This window comes from Malurus melanocephalus, unplaced genomic scaffold (assembly GCF_030028575.1).
Source record: "Malurus melanocephalus ecotype Western Australia unplaced genomic scaffold, MMel_1.1 scaffold_108, whole genome shotgun sequence".
Classification (NCBI taxonomy): domain Eukaryota; kingdom Metazoa; phylum Chordata; class Aves; order Passeriformes; family Maluridae; genus Malurus; species Malurus melanocephalus.
The window spans coordinates 1,507,774-1,529,340 of record NW_026623340.1 but is presented as its reverse complement, the minus strand read 5'-3'; the positions used below and the strand labels follow the sequence as shown (position 1 = coordinate 1,529,340).

Genomic DNA, 21,567 nt, shown 5'->3' with positions numbered 1-21,567 from the left:
GCCTGCTCTGAAAGAAAACAACATAYTGGTGATCTGAGTCACTTCTTTGGTTGTCGCCACCACACAAGTGAAATGAGAAGTTGGGTGGTTTCTCCCCCCCATTTAAAATCAGTTTGGCATTTGTTTAGATATTTATTTTTGACAAGTGTTTATGGAACCCTAATTTCTGTATCTAAGCTTACAGTTTTGTTATGTTAGAGCCRTTAGAACAGCTTCTCAGAGAAGAGCTACCAAAATTCACCTGGCTGCTCCAAAACCTGTGACACTGCTTTTGTGTATCTTCCAGTCTTTCCACAAAGATGATGAATGGATGCTTCCCTTCACTGTGACAATGATCAAGTGACAATAAATCATTCTAGCATAACAAATACCTTATTGCTCATTAAGATGTATGTRTCTCTAACTTTAAGAGACTGGATCTAACCATATCTACTGGTTTATMTGCCACAACTGATTTTCTGCTTGGTGCCAGAACAGCAGCATAACAGCACAGGACAGTGCAATGTGGTGGGAACATTAACGCCCAGGGTTGACTCTCATCATTCACGTTTGAACAGRAATGCTGAAGTGAGACAACATTTTCAAATTCTAATTTTCCATTTGATGTAACCACATTAACTTGTCACACGAAATATGCTTCTTGTGAATTAAGATGAATAGTCGCTCTGGCAAATCTAAACGAAGCAATTTTATGTTCCATTAGAACCTAAAGAAATGAAGTTGCCGGACACGGCAGTCACTTTATGGGTGTGTCTTGTCAGACTATTCCCACTGCAATGCTGGAAAACACTCCTGAACTTGCAGTTCCCACCCAAATACACCAGGGCCAGCACCAGCCATCAAGAACAGTTGAATGCAAACTCCCTGCACACAGCCCTGTGCCTTTACCTTGATGTTTGGATGCAGRTGCATGAGTGTCCGCTTGCTGTATTCACTGTTGATCCCCAGGGCAAGCTCCACCTCTTTGTAGAGCATAACAAAAATTCTYACTCCTTGTTGCTGTCAGAAATAAAAAGGAACACATGGGATGCAGGCACATCAGTGGATATAGTTCGTTYACAAAGGGAGGAAAGGCTAAGAGGCAGAAAATAAGCTGTGTCTGCTGATGGAAATGCTGACTGAGGTTACTTGCTCTGATTGTGCTCTTCCAGATCCACCATGGGGACCCCACAGCCTGGAAGGACCTGCCTGCTTGGGAAAGCTCTCCAGCTCTCTGAGAAGGGCTCAGTAACTGGGTTTGGGGGGGTTTTGCTGGTTTTGTTTGAGCTACGACAAGACCCATCAAAAGATGATTCCTGCAGTAGCTCCTTTACACACCCTTTCAGGTACTTTTTGCAAATGTGATTCACTCCARTTGTGTTCATCCAYTAAAGTTCAGTGTTCTGCTGCTTCRTGCTGCCCTGAGGGTTGCCCACAGTTAAATGTCTCTGCAAGATAACAAGACTGGTGAGGTCACACAGCCACAAATTCTTGGACAACCTGTGCCAGGGCCTCACTCCCCTCACTGAGAAGAATATGTTCCTAGTATCTAATCTAAACCCACCTCCTTTTAGTTTAAAGTCTCTCCCATGTGGACTCCTGCCCTTCTACCACAGCTAGAGTCCAAGACCTTTCCCAGCCATGGGAATAAACCTTCTGACTCACTGCTGATATGGGGCAAAGCTTTTCAGCACTGGTGTTATCACAGGGTGTGTGAACAGCTGGAGCAGAGCCCACACTCATAAACACAACACAAAGTGCTCAGCCTGCCCTGTACCTCAGTTACATAAATCACATGGAGAGCAGCAGACAGCAGCAGGTCTTTGACCCCACCAAGAAGTGTCCAAAACGTGGGGCAATCAAGAGCATCTACCATTCTGCCAACTGTGCACTTCTTAACCCGGATGGGGGGGAAATAAAAAGATGTGGCTTTCCAAGACCATCTGATTTGAGRCTTTAACTCTCATCTCTACCAAAATGCATGGTGGAACTGCTCCAGGCCCAGTATGAGCCTCTGGCTGGAAGGTGCAGGGTGGAGGGTGCTGCTGGAGCTCACTTACTGCTTTCCTCTTGAGGATGCAGTCCAGCCGCCAGCGATTCCCYTCCACCACCGGTCGCTTCATGAAGATTTCTGGGCTCAGCCTAAGGAAATAAAGGTATATAAAAACCACAGCAAGATGTAGCCTGCAAACAAAGCACTGACCTAAATAACCAACTTGGGAAGCAAAGGGATTGAAGTTTAAATAAAGTGGATGTGAAAGCTCATGTCCCAGAGTGATGCATTCTCCAATATCCTGCTCTTTGTTGTTTAATAACTGAGCATTACGGAGAGCAGGGGACATGTCCAGCACATTCATCTTAGTATTCAACAACCCATGAGACCAGGTTTAACAATGATGTATAAATAGGGAAATTTGGACTCTATCTGTGAAAGAAAGATGCAACAAAAGAAAACCCCAAGGTAGACTTGAAAGAAATATGCAGACATAAAAAATAAATAAGAGTGGGATTTCAGTTCTCCAGCACTTGAGCCATCTGAACAGCACAGATTTGTGCTGAATTTTCCTTGCTGCCTGAAGACAAAGCAACAGGATCTCTCAACAGGACATTTTATTGCTTCAAGGACTACAAGAAATAGTTAAGCAATTTCATCTAACTCCTGCACAGCAAGCTGACAGAATTTCATTCCTTTAATTTTGTACCAAGCATGGGAACTTGGGCTTGGATAAAGGCTATTGCTACATCCTATTTTTATGTTATGCACCAAGTTTCAGGAAAGTTACGGATTTCCATGATAGTTTACTGTCTGAATAAAACATGAAGAAAGAGACAATGGGTCTGAAATGGGATGCTCTGATGTTGTGTAGAGGAACCCAGGAGCATCAGGTTTAACTGTGGTCATGGCAGGAGACAGATTTACTCCACTAAACGATACCATTGCATGTAGTTTTCTCATAATAATTTCCACCTAAGAATGAGGAAAGAGTTGGAGGTAGTGGATAAACAGCAAGAGGTTCATTTCACAGACAGAGAAAAAGGAGCACAGAGATGTGCCCAAGGTGAACAGAAAATCTGAGTCATGTCTTGGAAGCCTCCCATCCCCATGGTCCAGGTAGGCTTGGATAGATTGACCTCCTGAAAGGCAGGACATGGGCAGCCACAACCAGCCCCCAGCCAAGAAACTCTGCCCAGTCTGTGAGAGAACCCTTTTTCTGCCACAAACAGGAACCAGGGCACAGCATAAACACATTAACGAGGTAAGAAGTGGGTAGAACCAGGTCGTCTGGCTGACACACAGCTCAGAAAGGGCAACAAAACTCCTCTCCTCCCTTATCTGGCCCATTTAAGAGAAGACCAAAAGGACACACCCACAAGATGCTCTCATTGCTGGCATGAGGCTTCCCAAGGCAGCGAGGAGATGAAAGGAGGTTCCCATGCAGGACCCCATGGCAAAAGCACTGTTGAGCATCCCTGTTCTCTTACACACAGAAAGACACCCATGCCCTTCAGGTCTGCAGTGATTTGCACTCCTGATGAGCACCTCAAGCCACACTTGCAGCTCAGGTGGTGCCTCAGTGTGATTTCAGACATTTCCGTGGAGGGACACAACCAAGCTGTTGATTTGCAGCGTGYGCTTTTGCTGCCAGCCCTCCTGAAAAGGCCTTTGAATACAACACAAGGAGAGGTTTGGGTGTGCTGCCAAACCATCTGGCTGCAGGGCTAGYTGCCATACTGTAGGGCCCTGAACAGTGCCACATTGTCAGGAGCGTTCCCCGGGGAGACAGCTGGGCAACACCCGAACGWGTAAGCACGAACCACCAATCTGTGATGAAAATCTCCTCCTTGGCGGCTTCCATGGCATTTGCGACRTCTTCAAAGTACCACTTGGCATTGACATACCTGCAAAAGCAAAAAGAGTGCAGAGTTATGTCTCCTCCCCTTCATTAAACACAGTACACGGCTGAAGAGTGATGGGGTTCTATGTTAATGATATTTACGTTCTCTTCTCGAAAGCAAACACAATCCTAATTTCAAGAATCAGGACAACAAGCAGGGAGAATTCAATGCTGCTATCAGTAGCTCTATGAAACAGCACAATAAATGATTATTAAGTGCCACTTGGCACTTCTGCCAACCTCACAATATGCCTGGGCTCTGCTTGAGGTGCAAGCCAGGTTTGTCTCCCAGCAAAGGATGGTGGAGTGGTGATTCCTTTGATTTATGGAAACCACTCAGGCACCAGTTGCTGTAAGGCAGAAGCTGCAATGAAAGCACTTGTCTGCTTCCAGCTAGAATCCAGTTTTTGAGACACTTCTGGGAATGGATTAGTGCAATCAGTTTACACTGGAGACAGAAGGATTTCTCAGGGACTGCTGTGTGCATAAAGCCCAGTCTTTGTCCGACTATACCCAGATTTGCATTTGTCGATTCCCTTTTCTTCTCTTTATCCTTACAATGACAAATACCCAACGTGTTCAAATTGGAACACAACTTGACGCTGCAGAACACAATCAGCTGTGATGCACAGCTCCTGCCACCAGCACAGTTACTCTGTTCCTGGTGAAGAAASCCTCATTTTTTTGCAACTTCTTTAATTCTCACCAACCCCACCAGCTACTAAAGGTTCCCAGCCCTGTCCACCAGAGCCAGGGTGCTGAGGGCAGGCAGTGACAGATCCTCACCACTTGGCCAGGGTGTTCTCCTGCACGGCCGCGTAGGAGCCGAAGCGATGCTCCGTCAGAAAGTCCTTGCCGTGTTTGCGGATGAACTCGTCTATGCCCTGCCTCCACCACTGGGCATGTCTGTAGCTGTTACACTTCAGAATCAGCGACCTGGAAAAACACACCACGCACAGAGCAGGAGGCTGAAGCCACTTCCATTTAATTGGGCTGCTCCTCGCTGCCTGCCCATGCTGGTAAATGCATCGGTACCAGTCATACTTCATTCACACAAAAAGTAGGGACTTTGCTGTCTTGTTAGCAAGAGAATGCACAGCACTGAGCTGCTGTGAGTGACTAACAGCATTGCACTGCCAAGCATAAAAAAAACACCCATGTTTAAATTATTAGCACCAGCTTAACTTGGAGTTGGAGCCAGCTAATGTTGTACTTCTTATGAGGTGAATTTATACTGTGTGCTAACATAAAAACGTTAAATATCTCTTTATCCCCCACTAGCATGTCTTTTGAGTAAYACTCCATTGGGATTCAGAAGAAAACATCCCTGCTTGCAGCATAAAGAGAACAAAGTGCCTAAAAAATTACCTAAGCAATTGCTGCCAAACCAGACTGTGCAACTCAGCATGCACCGTGCCCCCAGGCCACAGCAATAACCACAGGGATGGACAAACAGAGGCTCCAAATGCCTCATTAAGACATCGGAAATGATCAGCATTAGGGCTAAATCCCCAGCAGCCCTGAGCACACCAGCAGCAGCCACCCAGGCTTCTTAACMCCTCCTGCAGAGCAGCATCGATTCCTCCTTTAAAAAAGCAAAAGCAAACTAAAAGGGGATAAACAAAGCTGTTTTCTTACCTGGAGAGATTGTCAATCTGCAAACCGTATTTAGTTTCTGTTTCTTTCTGGCCTATCTTGATGTTGAATTCCTTATCCACCAGCAGGACRAAAGAAATGGCCCCTGAATCAGGCTTCATGTACATCAGGAACGAGTCCTTCACCACCAGCCACCTGCACAGACACAGCAACCAYGTCACCTGGATATCACACCCATGCCAGCCTCAAAACATGAGACATGAAAGAAACTAATGAAATGGAGAAGTGCTTCTTCAAAACAAGTGCAAATCATTTATCAGAGAAATTTAGCAAATGGTAAAAAATCTTCTCAGGAGGTAGACCAGGGGGTGGTTTTCTTGAGCAGCAAAGTGTCTATTTTATGAACTTGGGTATTGAGTTTTAATTCAATATAGGACTTCTAGAGAWATTTTAATAATTCCTTTATACAGGAGTCTTTAAAAATACAGGTTTCCTTGTTTAACAAAAATCTGTGAGAAGATCCCTGGTCATAAACCTCCCAGCACCASGCAAAGGTGCAACAAGGATTCCTCCATCCCTGATTTTTATTCAGCTTGTATGCTGTWTGGGAGTTATTTTACATTTCTAACACTAATTCTGATGCTAGGATCACTTTCAYTCCTATCAAAATATACGAACAAGCCATTTTGGAAAGCTTTTATTGCCAAGCAACAAGCACCCTGTTAGAAACACATGAGGAGGGATGACCGGCAGGTTTTACATAAATACTGTAGCCTAAAGGCAACTCTGGGAAAAAAACACATTTTTTTACTGTGAATGGCATTTCTAATTTTTACTCCTCCTGCAGCGTAGCTGGGGTAACCAGCCCCCTCTGTCCCACACAGGTCTCCATCACCAGACCTTCGCTTCATTCTTCTGCACACTCAGAAATACACAAAGCAACACAAAACACCRCAAAAATCTGTTCATTCTTGTATCTTTAGTAACAGCCTCAGCTCCTCATCTACYTCCCATAATTATTTATTAGATCTCATAATTTCTTTTCTTCTTTCAGAGCCCTGAGTTACCTGGCATCACCTCTCATTTGGTGCCAAAAAACCTGCCCTCCCTATTTGGCCCATAATTTCACTCTTAAACATCCCACAAGGTACATTTCCAAGCATTCTCCCTTCTGTTTTCCCCAGGCAGCTCTACATGTTTGAGAAACCCTGCCTGTGCCCATTCACGGCTTCACCCCATTATCCTCCTCCGTGTCCTAAAATCCTTCCTTTAAATAATCCTCTCTGGGAAATTTTACTGTTATTTGCTTATTTATTAATGCATAAACTGTCAGTCCAGTGGGCAAAGATGGGAATTTGGTGCCCCACTTGTGATATTCTGCACAGAATCCCACTCAACACTTCTCCCACTTCCTTTTTAGGTTTTAAAGGAAAATGGAGAACTCCTAGAACTGGATGTGCTATGGTCCCCACTACAGCTTGGATAACATAAGGAAGGGTTAACTGAGAAGTATCAAGAGGAAAAGGCATTTTTTCCATAAAAGAGAGAAAGACTCGGTGACAATTTAAGGATTTGACCTGAAGGAAGGTCACATCTTTATCTCCTTGTGCCCTCATTATAGACATCTTCTGTAAAATTGGATTAAGAAATGTTGGAAAGACTGTGAAGAAATAGCACCTTTTCTTCACAAGAAAAGTTTTGCTGGAAAACAGAACTATAAAATATAAAACTAATGACAGCTCATGGGTGATGCTAAAATCCAAAGGTGTATAACACCTGGGGAAGCACCACTGATCAAGAAATTGTTGCTGTAGGGCAGATATGGGCTATTTGGATTTGCAAATGGAAAGATTTGCCTGAGAAGGGCATGCTCCAGGAAATATACCCTGCATTTTTTGGATGCTGGCTGGTAACACAAGTACTCCCCCACAGCACACAACTCCCTGTGCTGCATCCCCAGGCAACWGCAAGATCTAACACAGAGGGTAAAGGGATGGGAACAGAAAATATTTTATGTCTGTCTGCAGCAAGGAGGGACATGRGAACAGGAGAAAACACTGGGATTCAATACCTGCAGTAATAAGCAAGAGGAAATATATTTAATGCCAGGGTTAATTGAACCAAACAGCTCCTGAGCGCTGCAGGCCACATCTGATTTGATCCCACTCTGAAGCAGTCCAAAGAGTATTTCAATTAATTGATTTTCATTTTGTAAATTGAGGAAGGGAAACTCAGAAAACCAGGCTGAAATCTGCCTGGGGCAACCACATTCCCTCCCCAAGGCACACAGCCACCTGTGCTCCTGCAGCAGGGAAAGCTGGGCACAATCCAGGAGGTCACTGCTATTTTTGTGAGCTCGAGGAAATCCCAGATTTTCTCTGGAGTAACACATCCCTTCTGTGAACTCCAAAGCAGAAGAAAAAACCCACCACACATAAGGGTGGGGCAGGGAACGGCCTACAGATGCTTTCAACCTGAAAATCTGTGGCTTTCATTAAAAAAAAAGATTCTCTCCCACAAAATTTTTAGGAGAAAAGGACAAATGGGGATTTTTGTGTGCCCAAGGAGAAYATGGCATCTCTCTTTCTGACACCCCAGCAGTACCTTTTGGACCAGCGGTAGCACATCCTCCCTTGGCCGCAGCAGTTCAGRCCAGGAATGCGATGGCCCCCGGAGCGTTTCATGATGAACCCTTCTCTGCAAGGACAGGAACAGGGTCAGGGTGGGGAGTGTGGCTCACCTGGAGGCACAGGGGGGATTTCTGGAGGGGGTGCTTGCTGAACCCTCCACTCTTGTGTGTAGGGCTGGCTCCTGTCRTCTCCAACTGTGCCCAAGCAGCCTCTGAAAGCTGGATGAAGGGCAAAAATACCCACCCCAAGAAAAAAAAATGAGGTTTAAGAAGCACAGGGCCCTGTTTATAGCACAGGAATCAGAAAATTCAGTGGCTCAACAGGCTGCAGAGAGGAGATGATAGAAATCCCATTAGTGCCACTTCTCTCAAAGCAGCCCGGTGTCAAAACCATTTCTCCAAATTATAGTATTTCYGTCTGAATAGTAAAGATTTTTCCTATCTGCATGGCAAAATATTCTCCAGTCAGTTACTGGTGAGAAAGGAAAATTGCTAATTTTAACAGTATTTATTTATAAAGCCACGCTCTTAGTGAATCATAACTCACTAAGACACAGCTCACAACTCACATGCCCTTCGGTCCCAGGTCGTGGATGAATGACAGCTGGCTTACTCCAACAAACTCCATCTGGGAAAGAGAAAGAGATTCCCCCATCTTTATAACTCTGAAATCCACAAATCCAAAAATTCTTTTCTTGATCCAAGTGACTTGTCATGAAGACCTACAAAACCTACAGAAGACCCTGAGCAGATGTTATTCACCATCACTTAGGCATCTTCAAGAAGACCAAGTTGCTTGGTTGAGTTTTCTGTTTGTTTTAGATRTACTTGGAGAATCAGGCAACCAGGACAATCAAGCTTCAATGTATCACAGGGACACAAGAGTATTCTCCCCGCTGGATCTTTGGCTGAAACAATGACTCAAGTTTAACACTGTTTGGGGGTCTGGATGACCTTGGCTGGCTGGCTGAATCCTCTCCTCCCTCCAGGGACTGGAAAGGGAATGAGGACACGGGCCCAGAGCTGGAAGCACCCTTTAAACCCTCCACCCCATGGGAACACCACGAAGGGTCAACCCCACAGCCCACGAGCATCGTTCAAGGCCACTGTAGCAGATCAGTGAAGCACACACAGCACTGCCYATCTGGTTCAAGGAGCCAAAAATCCACAGAAAAGCCACAGTGGGGCAGGAGGAGAACAAGTTCAAATCYCAAAGTCAAAGCTGCCTCCTCATGGCTCCTCCTGCTTCAGCAGGGAACATAACAGCGAGCAAAGCCGGTGAGAAAGCTCAGCACGATTACATTCACCTCTAAAAATAGGACACTGGGCAATTTCGACCCAGCAGGCTTTTCTTGGCACAGCAGGACATTCCTGGCAGTCTGCTGGATATTAGCCCTGGGCCCCTTTAGCAGGGAGAAACACCCTCCCAGGGTGTCCTGTGCAGGACAGGGAAGGAGTCACCTTGCACAGCAGAAGCTTGTCCGCACCCAGGCTTCTAATTTACTGTCACATAGAGCTGTCCAAGTGCAGAAAGGTGCTCAGGGCAGGGTGAGGGCAAGTGGCACTGTCCCCTTGGCCAGGCAGCAAGCCAGAGGGAACCTCTAACAGCACATTCTGGCAATGAACCCTGCTGGGGCTGCAGTCCAGGGCTCAGCCCACGCTCCTGATCACAGCTGGGACAGGAGGCAGCCTTGGTACCAACCCTAGGACATGCCCACCCATACCCACAGCAACTCCAAGGAAAGGCTCTCTCTTCTCAAGGAAAGAGCCACTGTCGCCTGCTCTTTGGCAAATCTCAGGGCCTCAAAATCCAATTCTGCACAGGATTACATCGGAGGACCCCTAAGTCTCAAAGATATTTTTAGACAGTAAGTATAACAAAAAATATCAGTAAATTTGGGGTCAAAGCCTCTCTTGCCATTATGATGAGGTTCCCTTCTCAATACCATAACTTTTCCCCAGAAAACAGCAGTAGGACAGAAGATCCTCCCATCTCCTCATGCTCAGCTGCTCCTGGGACCTTCCCAAACTTCTCATATCACCCAAGGCCATGGACAACAAAAGACACTATCGCTTTCCTCTGAGTATCTCAAGAACATAAAGCACCCTCTACTCAGCTGAGGCAAAAGTAATGCTTTGATTTTAGGGTGATTTCAGCCTGTTTTTAGAAGGAGGTTAGAACAAGTCATTCCATGCTTTTACAAACCATCTTGCTCTCTGCTCTCTGTACATGTTCTGGAAAAGCACCAGGTGTGACCTATGAATATTTCAGCTGTTTCTGCAGTGACARAGCAGAGTGGGAAGCACCTGAAAACCCAGTGTACCCTACAAACCCTTATCARAGGTCCCAAGCAAAGTCTCAGCCAATTTTTGCCTGGATCCCATTTTAACTTCTTCATGGCATTCAGACAAATCAGAAACCCAGACATCTCTCTCACAGTGGACACACATACAAAAACAGCATAAAAATGTCAAAACCCTTTGAAAATGCTGGCTGGAACCAGAAAACTGGCAGGAATTTGAGAAGCACTGCATGCAGAGAAATAATTGTCCTCAAAGAAGTAAAAAGAAAAACCAAGAGAAAAAACTACTTGCAGAAACAGAACTACCACTACATAAAAGAAAAAGAAAGATGGTCTGGTAGCACAGCAATCCCCTCTTCATCCAAAGAATCTTTGGAACAGCAATGACAGGAGCCCATCCAACACATYGATCAAGTGTTGGTTTGTAAAAAACCCTTAAATTCCTCCAGTAAGAAGGAAAATTCCTCAGCGTAGTGCAAAATACCTGATGGAATGATTTATTGTTACAATTACGGCCCCATTAGCTATTTTTACTGTCACAGTGCCTCATCTGAGGTGCTCATCATTCACAGACAGACTGGGACAGGCAGGCAGGGCAGCCAGGAGCTTTCATCTCCGTCACATCGGAATTCCTGCACTGCCCAGCTGCCTTCCCTGGGATCTGGCATCCCACTCTGGTTTCAGAGTGACCCACTGCAGCATGTTTTTGGTATGAGATAAAGGCCTAGAGAATGCAGCTTCAATGACATTGTTGTGGCAATGAAAAGGAAAATAAAAAGGCGGATGGGAGTGATGGGCTGCAGGAGGATGGGCTATGGAAGGTGGAGAACCAGCTGCAAGGTGTTCAAACTATCCTGTCCTGCCAGCAATGTGAAGCATGCATCATTTATGTACATAAAAATTTCATAGAGCATCCGCATTTCAGAAAGAATCCAGCTTCTCCACACTGTTTTTCTCATTTTGACTCTTGCTCTTAATTTAGTGGGTTCAAAAAYACATCAAAAGCTGATTAGCACCGGTAACTAGTAATAAAATGCAATTACACACTCTTCAGAATTAATTTGTCCAGGAAAATTTCTTATGCAAAAAAAATTGCTTATATGAAACCTTAATTAAAAATCACTAGATGTGCTGCATTTTAAGTGCATTTCAACTGAAAATACTGATGGGTTGGGTGGGGACCTCCACAAAGGTCTGCAGGYCCAAGGGCTGTATGAGAGGCAAACCAGTGGCCACTCTCACTTCTCAGCTGTTCTTACATTGCATTGCTTCCACTTAAGATGAGGTTTTTACTCTCTCTACAGTTCATGAAGAACATTACACACATACACAAACTCAAACCAAATCTTATCTTTCATTTTGTTTGGGCATCTTTCAAGTATGGGAGCTCATACAAAAATATTAATAAAATTTATACATAGAATCCAATTAAGCTTTAACATTTTGAGGCTATATTCTTCCAATTTCCAATTTCCAGAAAAAAAGTGTGAACAGTTAACACACAGATTCCCACAACATTTATTTTAATGGTAATTGTCTTGAAGCTCTTCAGCCCAAAAGAACTATAAAAAGGTTTTGGAAAGAAGAAGACAAGAGATTAATCACATAACCAAAATTTTAAAAATATATMTAAAATGCTAGAGGATGTATAACYTCTACAGTGCCATGTGGTCACYGTGGAATTGATCCTTGACCCACCAGAGACTTCAGATCTGCAATACAGCTACAAGCTTGACTTGCAGGCTTGACTTTCAGCACATGGCACATACTCCAGACAATGTATAAGGCAGYTTGCTCTCATTGGCAAATAATAAATTAACCACAAATGCAAAATAAAACAAATAAAAAAGCAAATGCATTAAATTGTGCAGCTCAGATGTAAAAACCATGTCCTAGGAGAAGCTATTGACTCAAGCAGGCTCTCCACAATGACCAAGGGTTATACTCCAGACAAGGTCTCAGCTTGCCTTTGCAATTCCATGTCTGACTTTACAGAGTTCAGGATTAAAAAAAAAAAAAACTCTTCAGTTAATGGATTTGATGAGAGGAACACAGAGAAGTCCAAATGTGCTCCAAGATGAAGACAGTTATAGAAATYGCCAGCAGCCAGGCAAAAGACTTCTCAACCACAGGAAGAGCAAAGCCCTCATTTTGTTCTTAGGAGGACAAATACAGTTCCAGGGAAAGTGCCAAAAATGCTCACTTTAGCCTGGTCTGAGAATGGTGGGGGTTGTTTTGGTGTTGTTTKAAAGGAAGCATTTCCCTCCCTGTGCTTTCTTCCAGCATTGCCCGCAGGACCCACGCCCCCACCATGGGCAGCAAAGTCTTCCCTGAACCCTTCACTGTGGCCAAATCCAGTGAAAGCCAACAATAAACTGAGAATTTATGTGCAAAGGGACATCTGGCTCCGGGGGCTGGGGACAGAAGGGCGATTCAGCCCAGGAGRGGAGCACCCCACAGCTGCCTGGGCAAGGCAGGGCTGCCCATCTCCTCCCCCAGCCCCCACTGTACAGCCAGTCTCAAACCACAGCCTGGCCAAAGCATCACCCACGTTCTCATACGAGCAGAAATGTTCCAAAATATTTGAAAAAGACAACGCCTGCCTAACAGTGACAAGATGGATCCACACTGTRAAATAGCTCTCCCCCGCTCTGCATATGCTACTGATCAAAATTGCCAAGTTATCCCAATCTAGCTTCTAGAACAAARGATGACTCTTTTCCACACGCAGACTTACACAGCTCTTCACTGCATTGGAATTAATCCACAGCCTGTCCCCTAAAGAAGCACTCTAAGCAATGCAGCTTCCTCAGCCTTGGACTGAAGATTTCTTGCCATCCAGAGCACAATGGCCAACCACAACGAGCACTTTGGCTCATGGAACATGCAGGGCTCAACACTGAGCTCTGCAATAGAGCACACACAGTTTTCATACATAATATCCAGCTTTGAGCTGCTGTGTACCTTTACACAACTGAAATCCTGCAAAATGGAAGAATATCTAACAACAACAAGAAGTTGGAAGAGAACTGGCTGCCACAGAAACCTAAAGTTCAGTCTGTATTTTTGGCTTGTTTGAAAACCAGGTGTTCCCAGTTATCACTGTGCTCAGAAATGTCACTAAACTCGGCAGCTACTCAGTGCGTGCATCAGATTTTTCTGGAGATACAAAAGACAAAGTAACACAGTCATTATACAGCCAAAAAAAGGGGAAATAAATTACCATCCCCAAGAGATGTCACAATCGCGGCTGACAGGTGAGGACTTCTGAAGAATCATTCAAGGATGAATTTCAAAAGAAATATTTTTGCTTAAAATAGGCCTAAAGTTGAATTTGACATCTCTCCTCATTTCAGAAAGAGTGTTGAACTTGGGTAAATAAGCCAAGGACCATCTCCCTTTTGGAACTGATAAAATGCCCATTCACTTCTCTGGGTACCACAGACACACAAACTCAACATCATTAATGTCCAGTGAAACTCCACAGAATGGAAACCTGAGACAAATCTGCACCCAGAACCACACACAAAACCCACACTGAAGGAGCAATTATAAATATAGTCTGGATTCCAATTTTTAAASCATTTAAAACTTTGTCATCTTAAGCACTCTGCAGAATAAACAATTCCACTATATCATACATGCACAGCCAGATGTCTGGAMTGGACTAGCTTGAGGAGGTTATCACTGTGTTATACCAGCAACCTCCAAGACTGAGTCATTCCTTTGGTTTGAATCACATTGCATCTGTGTTGGAAAAATCAGTTAAGCCAAAACGCTCACAAAACAGCTGTAAAATGTTGTTGGTTTTTTTTTTTTGCAGAAAAAAAAATTCTTCCAATGAATTCAGCATTTGTAAAGTGAATATTCTTTAGACATTTAAACAAACTAATTTCTACTTACTGTTCCATGGTAGTTCCTGTACATTGGCATTTTCAGGATATTTGTCAAGTAGTCCTCCAGCTGTTTCTACAATTAAAATGTTGAAACTTYAGACAGGATGTGGAGGTTTTTCTTGAAAATTCCTGTAATCAACTGTCTGGTATTAGGAAGCAATCAAGAAATCAGACCCACTTTTCAGTTTGAGTAGATAAATAAACACATTATTATGTGCTCATGGGATATTATAGCTCAGTACCATAAACAGTTTGGTCACAGGTTSTTTACTGTTCATAGTTCTGTGTTTGTACCTTCTACCAGCAGAGCTGTTCCATGGCAGGGTCACTTTGGAGGTCAGCTTTCTTGACTAAGMCAGAGTTTCAGAACAATTTTAAATACAAAATCAGTCCTCATTGTTTCTGACCCACATGAATCAGCTTTGTGAAAAAACAGGCTCAGAGGCAACTGAGAGAGCCTGTTTAATCAAAACAAAAGGTTCATGGGGTGAGGAACACAGGGACTATGCTGTCCTGTCCCAAAGACACAGAGAGAGCAGTGGCTGAGCGTGTCGTCCCCAGCTGGGAGGGGATAAGAGACGAAACCATTATAGGAAAAGTAATCTCTTCCCATCCTCATTGTAAAAGGGAAAAGAAAAAAATTTAACTGTCTGGGCATGGGTAACTGGGCAGAGTCCTACAGGACACAAAGTAAACTCAAAGGAAACATAAGCTTAAAAAAAAAAAAAAGTATCTATACAATGGTTTTCTTCCTCCTTTAAACCGACATCTTTTTCCTGAAACTTCCCACATCGGAGAAGCCATGAACAGCAGGGTTTCTGCATGGCACAGCCACAAGACACAATCCTTTAATCTTTTGGGCCTTGAAGCTCCAGTGGCACAAAGCCCAGGGAGGGAGGGAGGGAGCAGCAGCAAGAGAATGATAAGCACAGCCTGAACAAACACGGAGTTTTTAACTTACAAACAGCAAAGCTGCAATGAAGAGGTAGGAAGACRTCCACCCTCTCCATGGAAGGGCCCATCTGTTAACATCTGATGAAGTTACCCAGAACACGTGTGCCTGGGCTAAAATTACCCACTTCAGCWTCGACAGTCTGACTGTCATCTCCTCTTTCAGAAGGGGACAGCACTGAAATCTCTCAGATTTTGATGGCCACAGGGCTGCCTCCATCACGCAACTTGACTCTGCAAACTGCCTTGTCTGTCTTTAAATCAGAGCAGGTGGAAGGAGGGGAATCACCACTCCCAGCATCATGGTCTTCCTCAACTGCAAAGGAAAGCTTTTCCCACATAAGCCCCAGGAGCAGCATCCTCATCATACAAACTACTGTAATGATAACAAACAAGGGTTTTGATAGTGTGTGGCTTTGCAAGCAAAATACCTGGCTTCTCTGTACCTCAGAGTTTCCCTCTGGTCCCCAGACTGAGGAGGGCACTTACCCTCCTGCTAGAGAAGTGCTCCTCCCGCACMGTGCTCTCTGCAGTGTGTGGCAGACTTGGCATCTGCCTCTGCTCTCCCCTTTTGATGGATTGTCTYCTCACCGTGTGACTGGAAKGAAAAACACACCCCAACATCAGTCTTGGTGTTTGCAAGTATGTGCATGCCTTGATACATAACCCCTCTTCTGCAATGCCTTTATTTTTCCTATCCAAGATCTTAAAAACTGATGGGTGGGCAGCACAGAAAAAAAAAAAAAAAGACAGTGAGTATTCATTTAAGAAGCCAGTATGCTACACCTGGCTCACAAACTAAAACACAATACAGAAATATCAGAGTTTGATTTCTGAGGGCCACTTTTTGCCCTCATAAGAAAAAGGAGCCTACATTCTATGTTCCTCCAGCCCTTAACCTCTCATAATTTCATCTTCCCTACCATATCCGAACATGTCTCTACATCAGGAGGCTACACCCAGTGGCTACACCGCTTCTCATTTCTTTTCTCTCTCCTCTTGTATTTCCAGCCATTCCAACCATCAAGGACAGCCTGTCCAGRGACCCCCACACCTCCCACATCCTGCCCACACTGTCAGCAAGCCACAGAGTTCCAGTGATTTCCATCAGCATTATCATAACCCTTCCCCAAGGCAAAATCCAGCTCAAAAGCTGATAACCTGGAAGACGTTTTCTGCATCAGCACAGAGATATTTGCATCACTTAGATAATAGCTGCTAAACATATCTAGATAAATATTTTTATTATAGCTGCTAAATATTTATAGAGACTGAATTCTTCTGCCCTCTCCTCCTTACAGCAAAGTAAATGGGATCAGTGAAGTCAAACAGATATAATATTAAAGGTAAAAAGATCACATCTCCCAAAGCCCACCGTGTCCACAGGGATGCACACTCACCTCCTGGTGGGGATAGGGATGCGCACGAAGGCTTTGTACCTCAGCAGCTCCCTGTGAAACTCCTGGAAGTGCTTGAACTTCCTTTTCACCTGCCAGACGAACTCTCCATGGCTCAGCTCGATGGTGTAAACGTTGGGGCTTGGTACCTGCAGGGGRGAACAACATCACAAGGGATGCAAGTTTTGAAATGAGCCATTTTCCTGCAGATGCTCATCTAAAGAGCCTTTATTAAATTTTACTTAAGGATTATTCTGTCTCACGATTTCTTGTTCTTCTTTATTAGATTTTATAAATAGACAGATAACCTTCTCTCCTAAGCGTTTTCTGAGACACAGGCATTGCTGCTTCCTCAGCCCACGAACAAGTAAGCGCAAAATTAACACACAAACAGCATTTTAAATACAATTCAACAGAAATCAAATAAAATTTCAGGAAGTTCTGACCTTCTTAGTGGAAGTAAAGCGTTCAACTTCCAACACACGCACTCGGACAGGACATCCCGTGAGGTACGTCTGCGTGCCCGGCTCCTTGAACCCATGGGTGTGATAGATGGCAGAGAAGGGAATGCACACTGCAAAGGAGCACAAACCCTGTTAGTTCAAAGGCCTTGTAACAATCCACGAGGGCATGAAAGCCAGCAGACAGCAGCTATGCTTGAACATGGGAGCATTTATACAGCAGCAATAATTCTGGCAWAATATAGCAATTTTTATTAAAGAGCTCAAAGACAAGCTTACACAGAAGGGACTAGACTTGAGTCTAGTCAAGTTTTAAGGAGCCTCCTGGTTCTAAATCAGGGTATGGCTGGGCTTTGCAGAACCTCTGAGGCTGCACCCTACCTGCCAACAAATGGTTAAATCCAGGCAGGGCATGAGAATGTAGAGGTGTGAACTCACCGGTGCCTTTGGGGTCAGTGAGCACCTCCGAGTCCACCTCCTCCCCCTCCACATGGAGCTCCCTGGTGTCCAGGCTCTCGATGATGTTGCTCATGTCTGCAGCGAGCTTCTTCAGCGTGGATGTGGCTGCATGGCTTTCTGCTCTCAGAGACATCTCAGGAGCCTGAGCTCAGGAGCCGAGGGGCACTGCGGAGAGACAGAGCTGTCAGCACCCTCTCTAAAATGCAGGGCTGAAGGAGACCACTGCCAATACATGGACACATCTTACTCCCATCCCTTTACCCACATTCACCCCAACTATTCCCATCCTACACACCCAATGCCAAATGTTCAGCCCTAAAGCTACAAATCATCTCACTGCCTGGCCAAATCCCAGACTTAATTCACCCAGCGCTGCATTTCCCAGGTGAGGCTGCACAGAGGAAAAGCTCATCAGAAAATCAGTAGGCGTTTTTGCTATGTATTCTTCCTTTGATTGAAGTAGTAATAGAAACTCCTGAYATTATTAAGATTTCCTCTATTTCTATGCACCTTACACAATTGCCTGTGGTGTCTGCATGCCTCATGCTCTCCCACAGCTCCATCCTCTCAGCAGGCTCAAAAGTTACAGCYGTAAAGGTTCCTCTCAGGGGAGCAGAGCAGGATCAGGAGTATCCTGATGGTCCACAGAAAGCCTGGGWGCAACAAGGTGGATTCCACAGCTTCTGTGCTCACCCATCCAACATTCCAGGTGGCCGCAGGGGACCAGCCCACTGTTCCTTCATGGCCAGGGRAAGGCTGCTGCCTGCTCAGGGCACTCACACAGTGGCACTTGGAGGTGTTTAAGCACTGGTGACTAAAGCACTTCCCACCTTTATTCCCACCCATTCATGCCAGGAGCCTGAGTCACAAGAAAAATGGGGAAGGAAGAAGAAAAAAAAAATAAGGAAACAAAAGTGAATCGATATATGAGGCAATCGACACTGGCACAAGCCTTCCCCGCTCGTGAGTATTTGCAAAACCTCTTCCTCCTCCTRGTTCTGCCATGGGGCTGTGGAGCTGCTGGTCCTTGCACACAGCCAGGCTCCAGCTCCTGGGTATCTCCCTGATGACAATAAAAAGTCCCTTCAATCTTTGTCCTGCTCGGCAATAAATGTCACAGCTCGCTGAAAAAAATATGGATGGGACACACTGGCAACATATTACAGAAGCCAATACAAGGATGCCCATTTATACTTGTGGTAGCTCTTACATTGTGTTGAAGAATGATTTTTCCAAAAAAGTGTGACATTTCTGATGTTAAGTTCTGCAAAGAACACTGTGCAATTATTCTTGTGTGAGCTCCACAGCAAGAGCTGGGTATGCYGTAACTTGGAAATAATTTAACATTTTAATAAATCATGTGTTTAGCTGCATTTGAAAGAACATTCTTTATTATTGTTTCCTCTTGAAACAAGTACATTATTTCATTACTGCATAAGGCTGATGCCATGTAAGCCCAAAAACATGCTAGAAGCAGCTGCTTTTAGAAAAAAATAAATCCATTTGCACACAGACTTGAATTAAGAAAAACTGGGTCRATCTCTTCTCTTGTACCAAAGTAAATGCAGAAGCAAGAGCTTCATCTTGGGAGTGAGGGCTCTGAGGGCCTTGGTGGCCCTGTCACCTTCCACCAGTGGCAGGCAATGCCACAGTGCACAGAATGATGGGACCCATCTTTAATTTTCTTCTTATTAGCTAGTGTTGTGTTTTGGGTTTAGGATCAGAAGAATGTTGATAACRCACTGGTGTTTGAGTTGTTGCTAAGTACTGCTTCCCCTAAGTCAAGAACTTCCCAGTTTCCCATGCTCTGACAATGAGGAGGTGCACAAAAAATCGCAGGGCTGCATTGCCAGGACAGCTGACCCAAACTGTCCAAAGGRATAGTCCATTCCACAAAACACCATACCCAGGATATCAGCTGGAGAAATTGGCTGGAACGGGCCGACTGCTTGGGGGCTGGGCACGTTGGTCAGGGGGTCGTGAGCAATTCCTGTGCTGTGCATCACTTGTTTCCATCAATGTTATTCCCCTTTCATTATAATCATTACTGTATTTTGTTTTGTTTCAGTTATCAAACTGTTCTCACCCCATTGATGTTACCCTATCTGTTATCCCTATCCRTGCAGCCTCCCTGCACTGGGAATTTGGCACTGGCACTGCCCCACCTCCCTCATCACCACTTAGTGGAAAGCCAGTTCTCCCTCTTGGCAGCTTTACACTTTTCCTATTCTAACAGCATACTGCAGGGGACTTCAATAATTCAGAGAGCATAAGGTACATTTTCATTTGTTTGGAGTGAAGTCATTCCACCTGATATAGACTGGCACTAGACGCTTGATGTTCTCCCTGGAAAGCAGGCACGCATAAACAGCATTCCCAAGAGATATCATGCCAGCAGGCTTTCCCAAATAACCCTGGAGATGACAGGAGGGAGCCCAGAGCCTCCCTTTGCACAAACATATACAATAAAATCCTATTTCCCTCTCAGCACTTCATGCAAAGAATTTCTTTGCGCATTTCTAGCTGGAAATAAAGCAGCATCTTGCTTTGTATTACTGTCTGCATACACATTTAGAAACAAAACAGAGTTTGGKTTTTTTTCCTCTGTCTGAAGATGCCTTTGCTTCATGGAAACTTAAGGCCCTTTCCAAAGGAAGTTTTTGACAGCCAAAGAGAACACAGGCCCAAACACACTCTGGACGTGCCATGGCAGCAATTACACTTGAAGGCAATCAGCAGACAAACAGCSCATCAGCAGGGCTGCAGGAAGAGCAACAGAGAGAAGCCAACAGGGAGAGGATGCTCATCCTCCCTCCTCCTCCTTCCCTCCCCRCTGTGCCAGGTACAGCTGGGCTCTTTGTCAGATTAATTGACACAGTTGGTTAATGGATAAACAATTAACCAGTGTATGCTATGATTATTTGCAAGGGACCACAGCAGAGCTCCATAACTCAGGATTTATTTTTTTTTAAAGCTGAAGCTGTTTTCACAGCTGGCACAGACAAATCCTGGGATAAAATAAAGCAGGGTCCAAACTCAGACGGACCTGACTCAGTTCCAGCAGCAAGATTCCCCCCATCGAGATTAGAGCCAAATTTTGGGGTTGAGGTGACTCCCCTGTGGCCCTGCAAGCAGCCTCATGAACCTGGGCAGTCGCCAAGCTCCCTGGCACAGCCAGCTSCTGCAGAGCCAGGGGACAGAGGGCAAACCCATCCCTGGGCAGGGAGGATGGCACTGGGGTCAGCTGGAAAGACAGGACATACCACACCCCTCTGAAAGCTTTGCCAAATGGCTTTATAGGGCTCTGCTCCATARGAGTTATTTAACCTCTCGGCCAGAGTTTCCATGCAGACACTCTCTGCATTCCCATGGGCAAGCTAAGGAATGCCTGGGTTAATCTGCAACAGGCTGGGTGCAAGCAGGCACCACGCACGGATATCCAGGATTTAACCACAAACCAGGCAGGCTACACTAAGGCCCTGTCTGTCCAGTGCCACTGCTCACRCTGCTGATGCACCAGAGAAAGGAATCATAAACCTGCTGATATTGAACTCAGGTGATACTGGCAAATAGCACGAGATTAAGAATAACAGGATGAAGTTTGAGAAACAAATGCTGCATTTCGGTATTCAGTTGTTGCCATTCAGGATAGAAAATAAGCAGCAGATTTTTTAAAGGAAAAAAAATCCAAACATCCAAAAGAGAAAAAACAGGGCCTGATTGAGTCAAGAACCGGTTATCCGAACAAAGACAAAACCTGTGCCAAGATGCACAAACAGGACTATTGCCTGTGAGCCAGGAAGGAAGAGATGGTGCAGAACACAGGAAGACTCAGACCCAAAGCATTTGACCCATGAAACAGTGTCAATACTGAGAGAAGGCAGAGAAACGTGACAGCAGACTGCACGCCTGCAGAAGGCTGCTGTGAGCAGGGTGGGCCAGGGAGAAGTGCTCTGAATTAGAATCACAAAATCATAGAATGGTTCAGGTTAGAAGGGAT

The 21,567-nt window shown here is 44.9% G+C and overlaps 1 protein-coding gene across 3 annotated transcripts in view; it reads right to left on the bottom strand.

Annotated features, from left to right (window-relative positions):
• Window positions 1-21,567, bottom strand: part of PLD1 (phospholipase D1) — a 65,252-nt gene that overhangs the window by 19,036 nt on the left and 24,649 nt on the right. For all 3 annotated transcript variants that reach the window (XM_057369394.1, XM_057369393.1, XM_057369395.1), the window contains 12 exons: window positions 17,547-17,732; window positions 17,094-17,221; window positions 16,651-16,796; window positions 15,740-15,848; window positions 14,307-14,372; window positions 8,670-8,728; window positions 8,076-8,168; window positions 5,514-5,666; window positions 4,662-4,811; window positions 3,796-3,879; window positions 2,040-2,121; window positions 889-999 (listed from right to left, as the gene is read on the bottom strand). In XM_057369394.1, coding sequence (XP_057225377.1) covers window positions 889-999; window positions 2,040-2,121; window positions 3,796-3,879; window positions 4,662-4,811; window positions 5,514-5,666; window positions 8,076-8,168; window positions 8,670-8,728; window positions 14,307-14,372; window positions 15,740-15,848; window positions 16,651-16,796; window positions 17,094-17,221; window positions 17,547-17,700 — 1,335 coding nt within the window. In that variant the 5' untranslated portion in view covers window positions 17,701-17,732. The remainder of the gene's footprint in view (window positions 1-888; window positions 1,000-2,039; window positions 2,122-3,795; window positions 3,880-4,661; window positions 4,812-5,513; window positions 5,667-8,075; window positions 8,169-8,669; window positions 8,729-14,306; window positions 14,373-15,739; window positions 15,849-16,650; window positions 16,797-17,093; window positions 17,222-17,546; window positions 17,733-21,567) is intronic.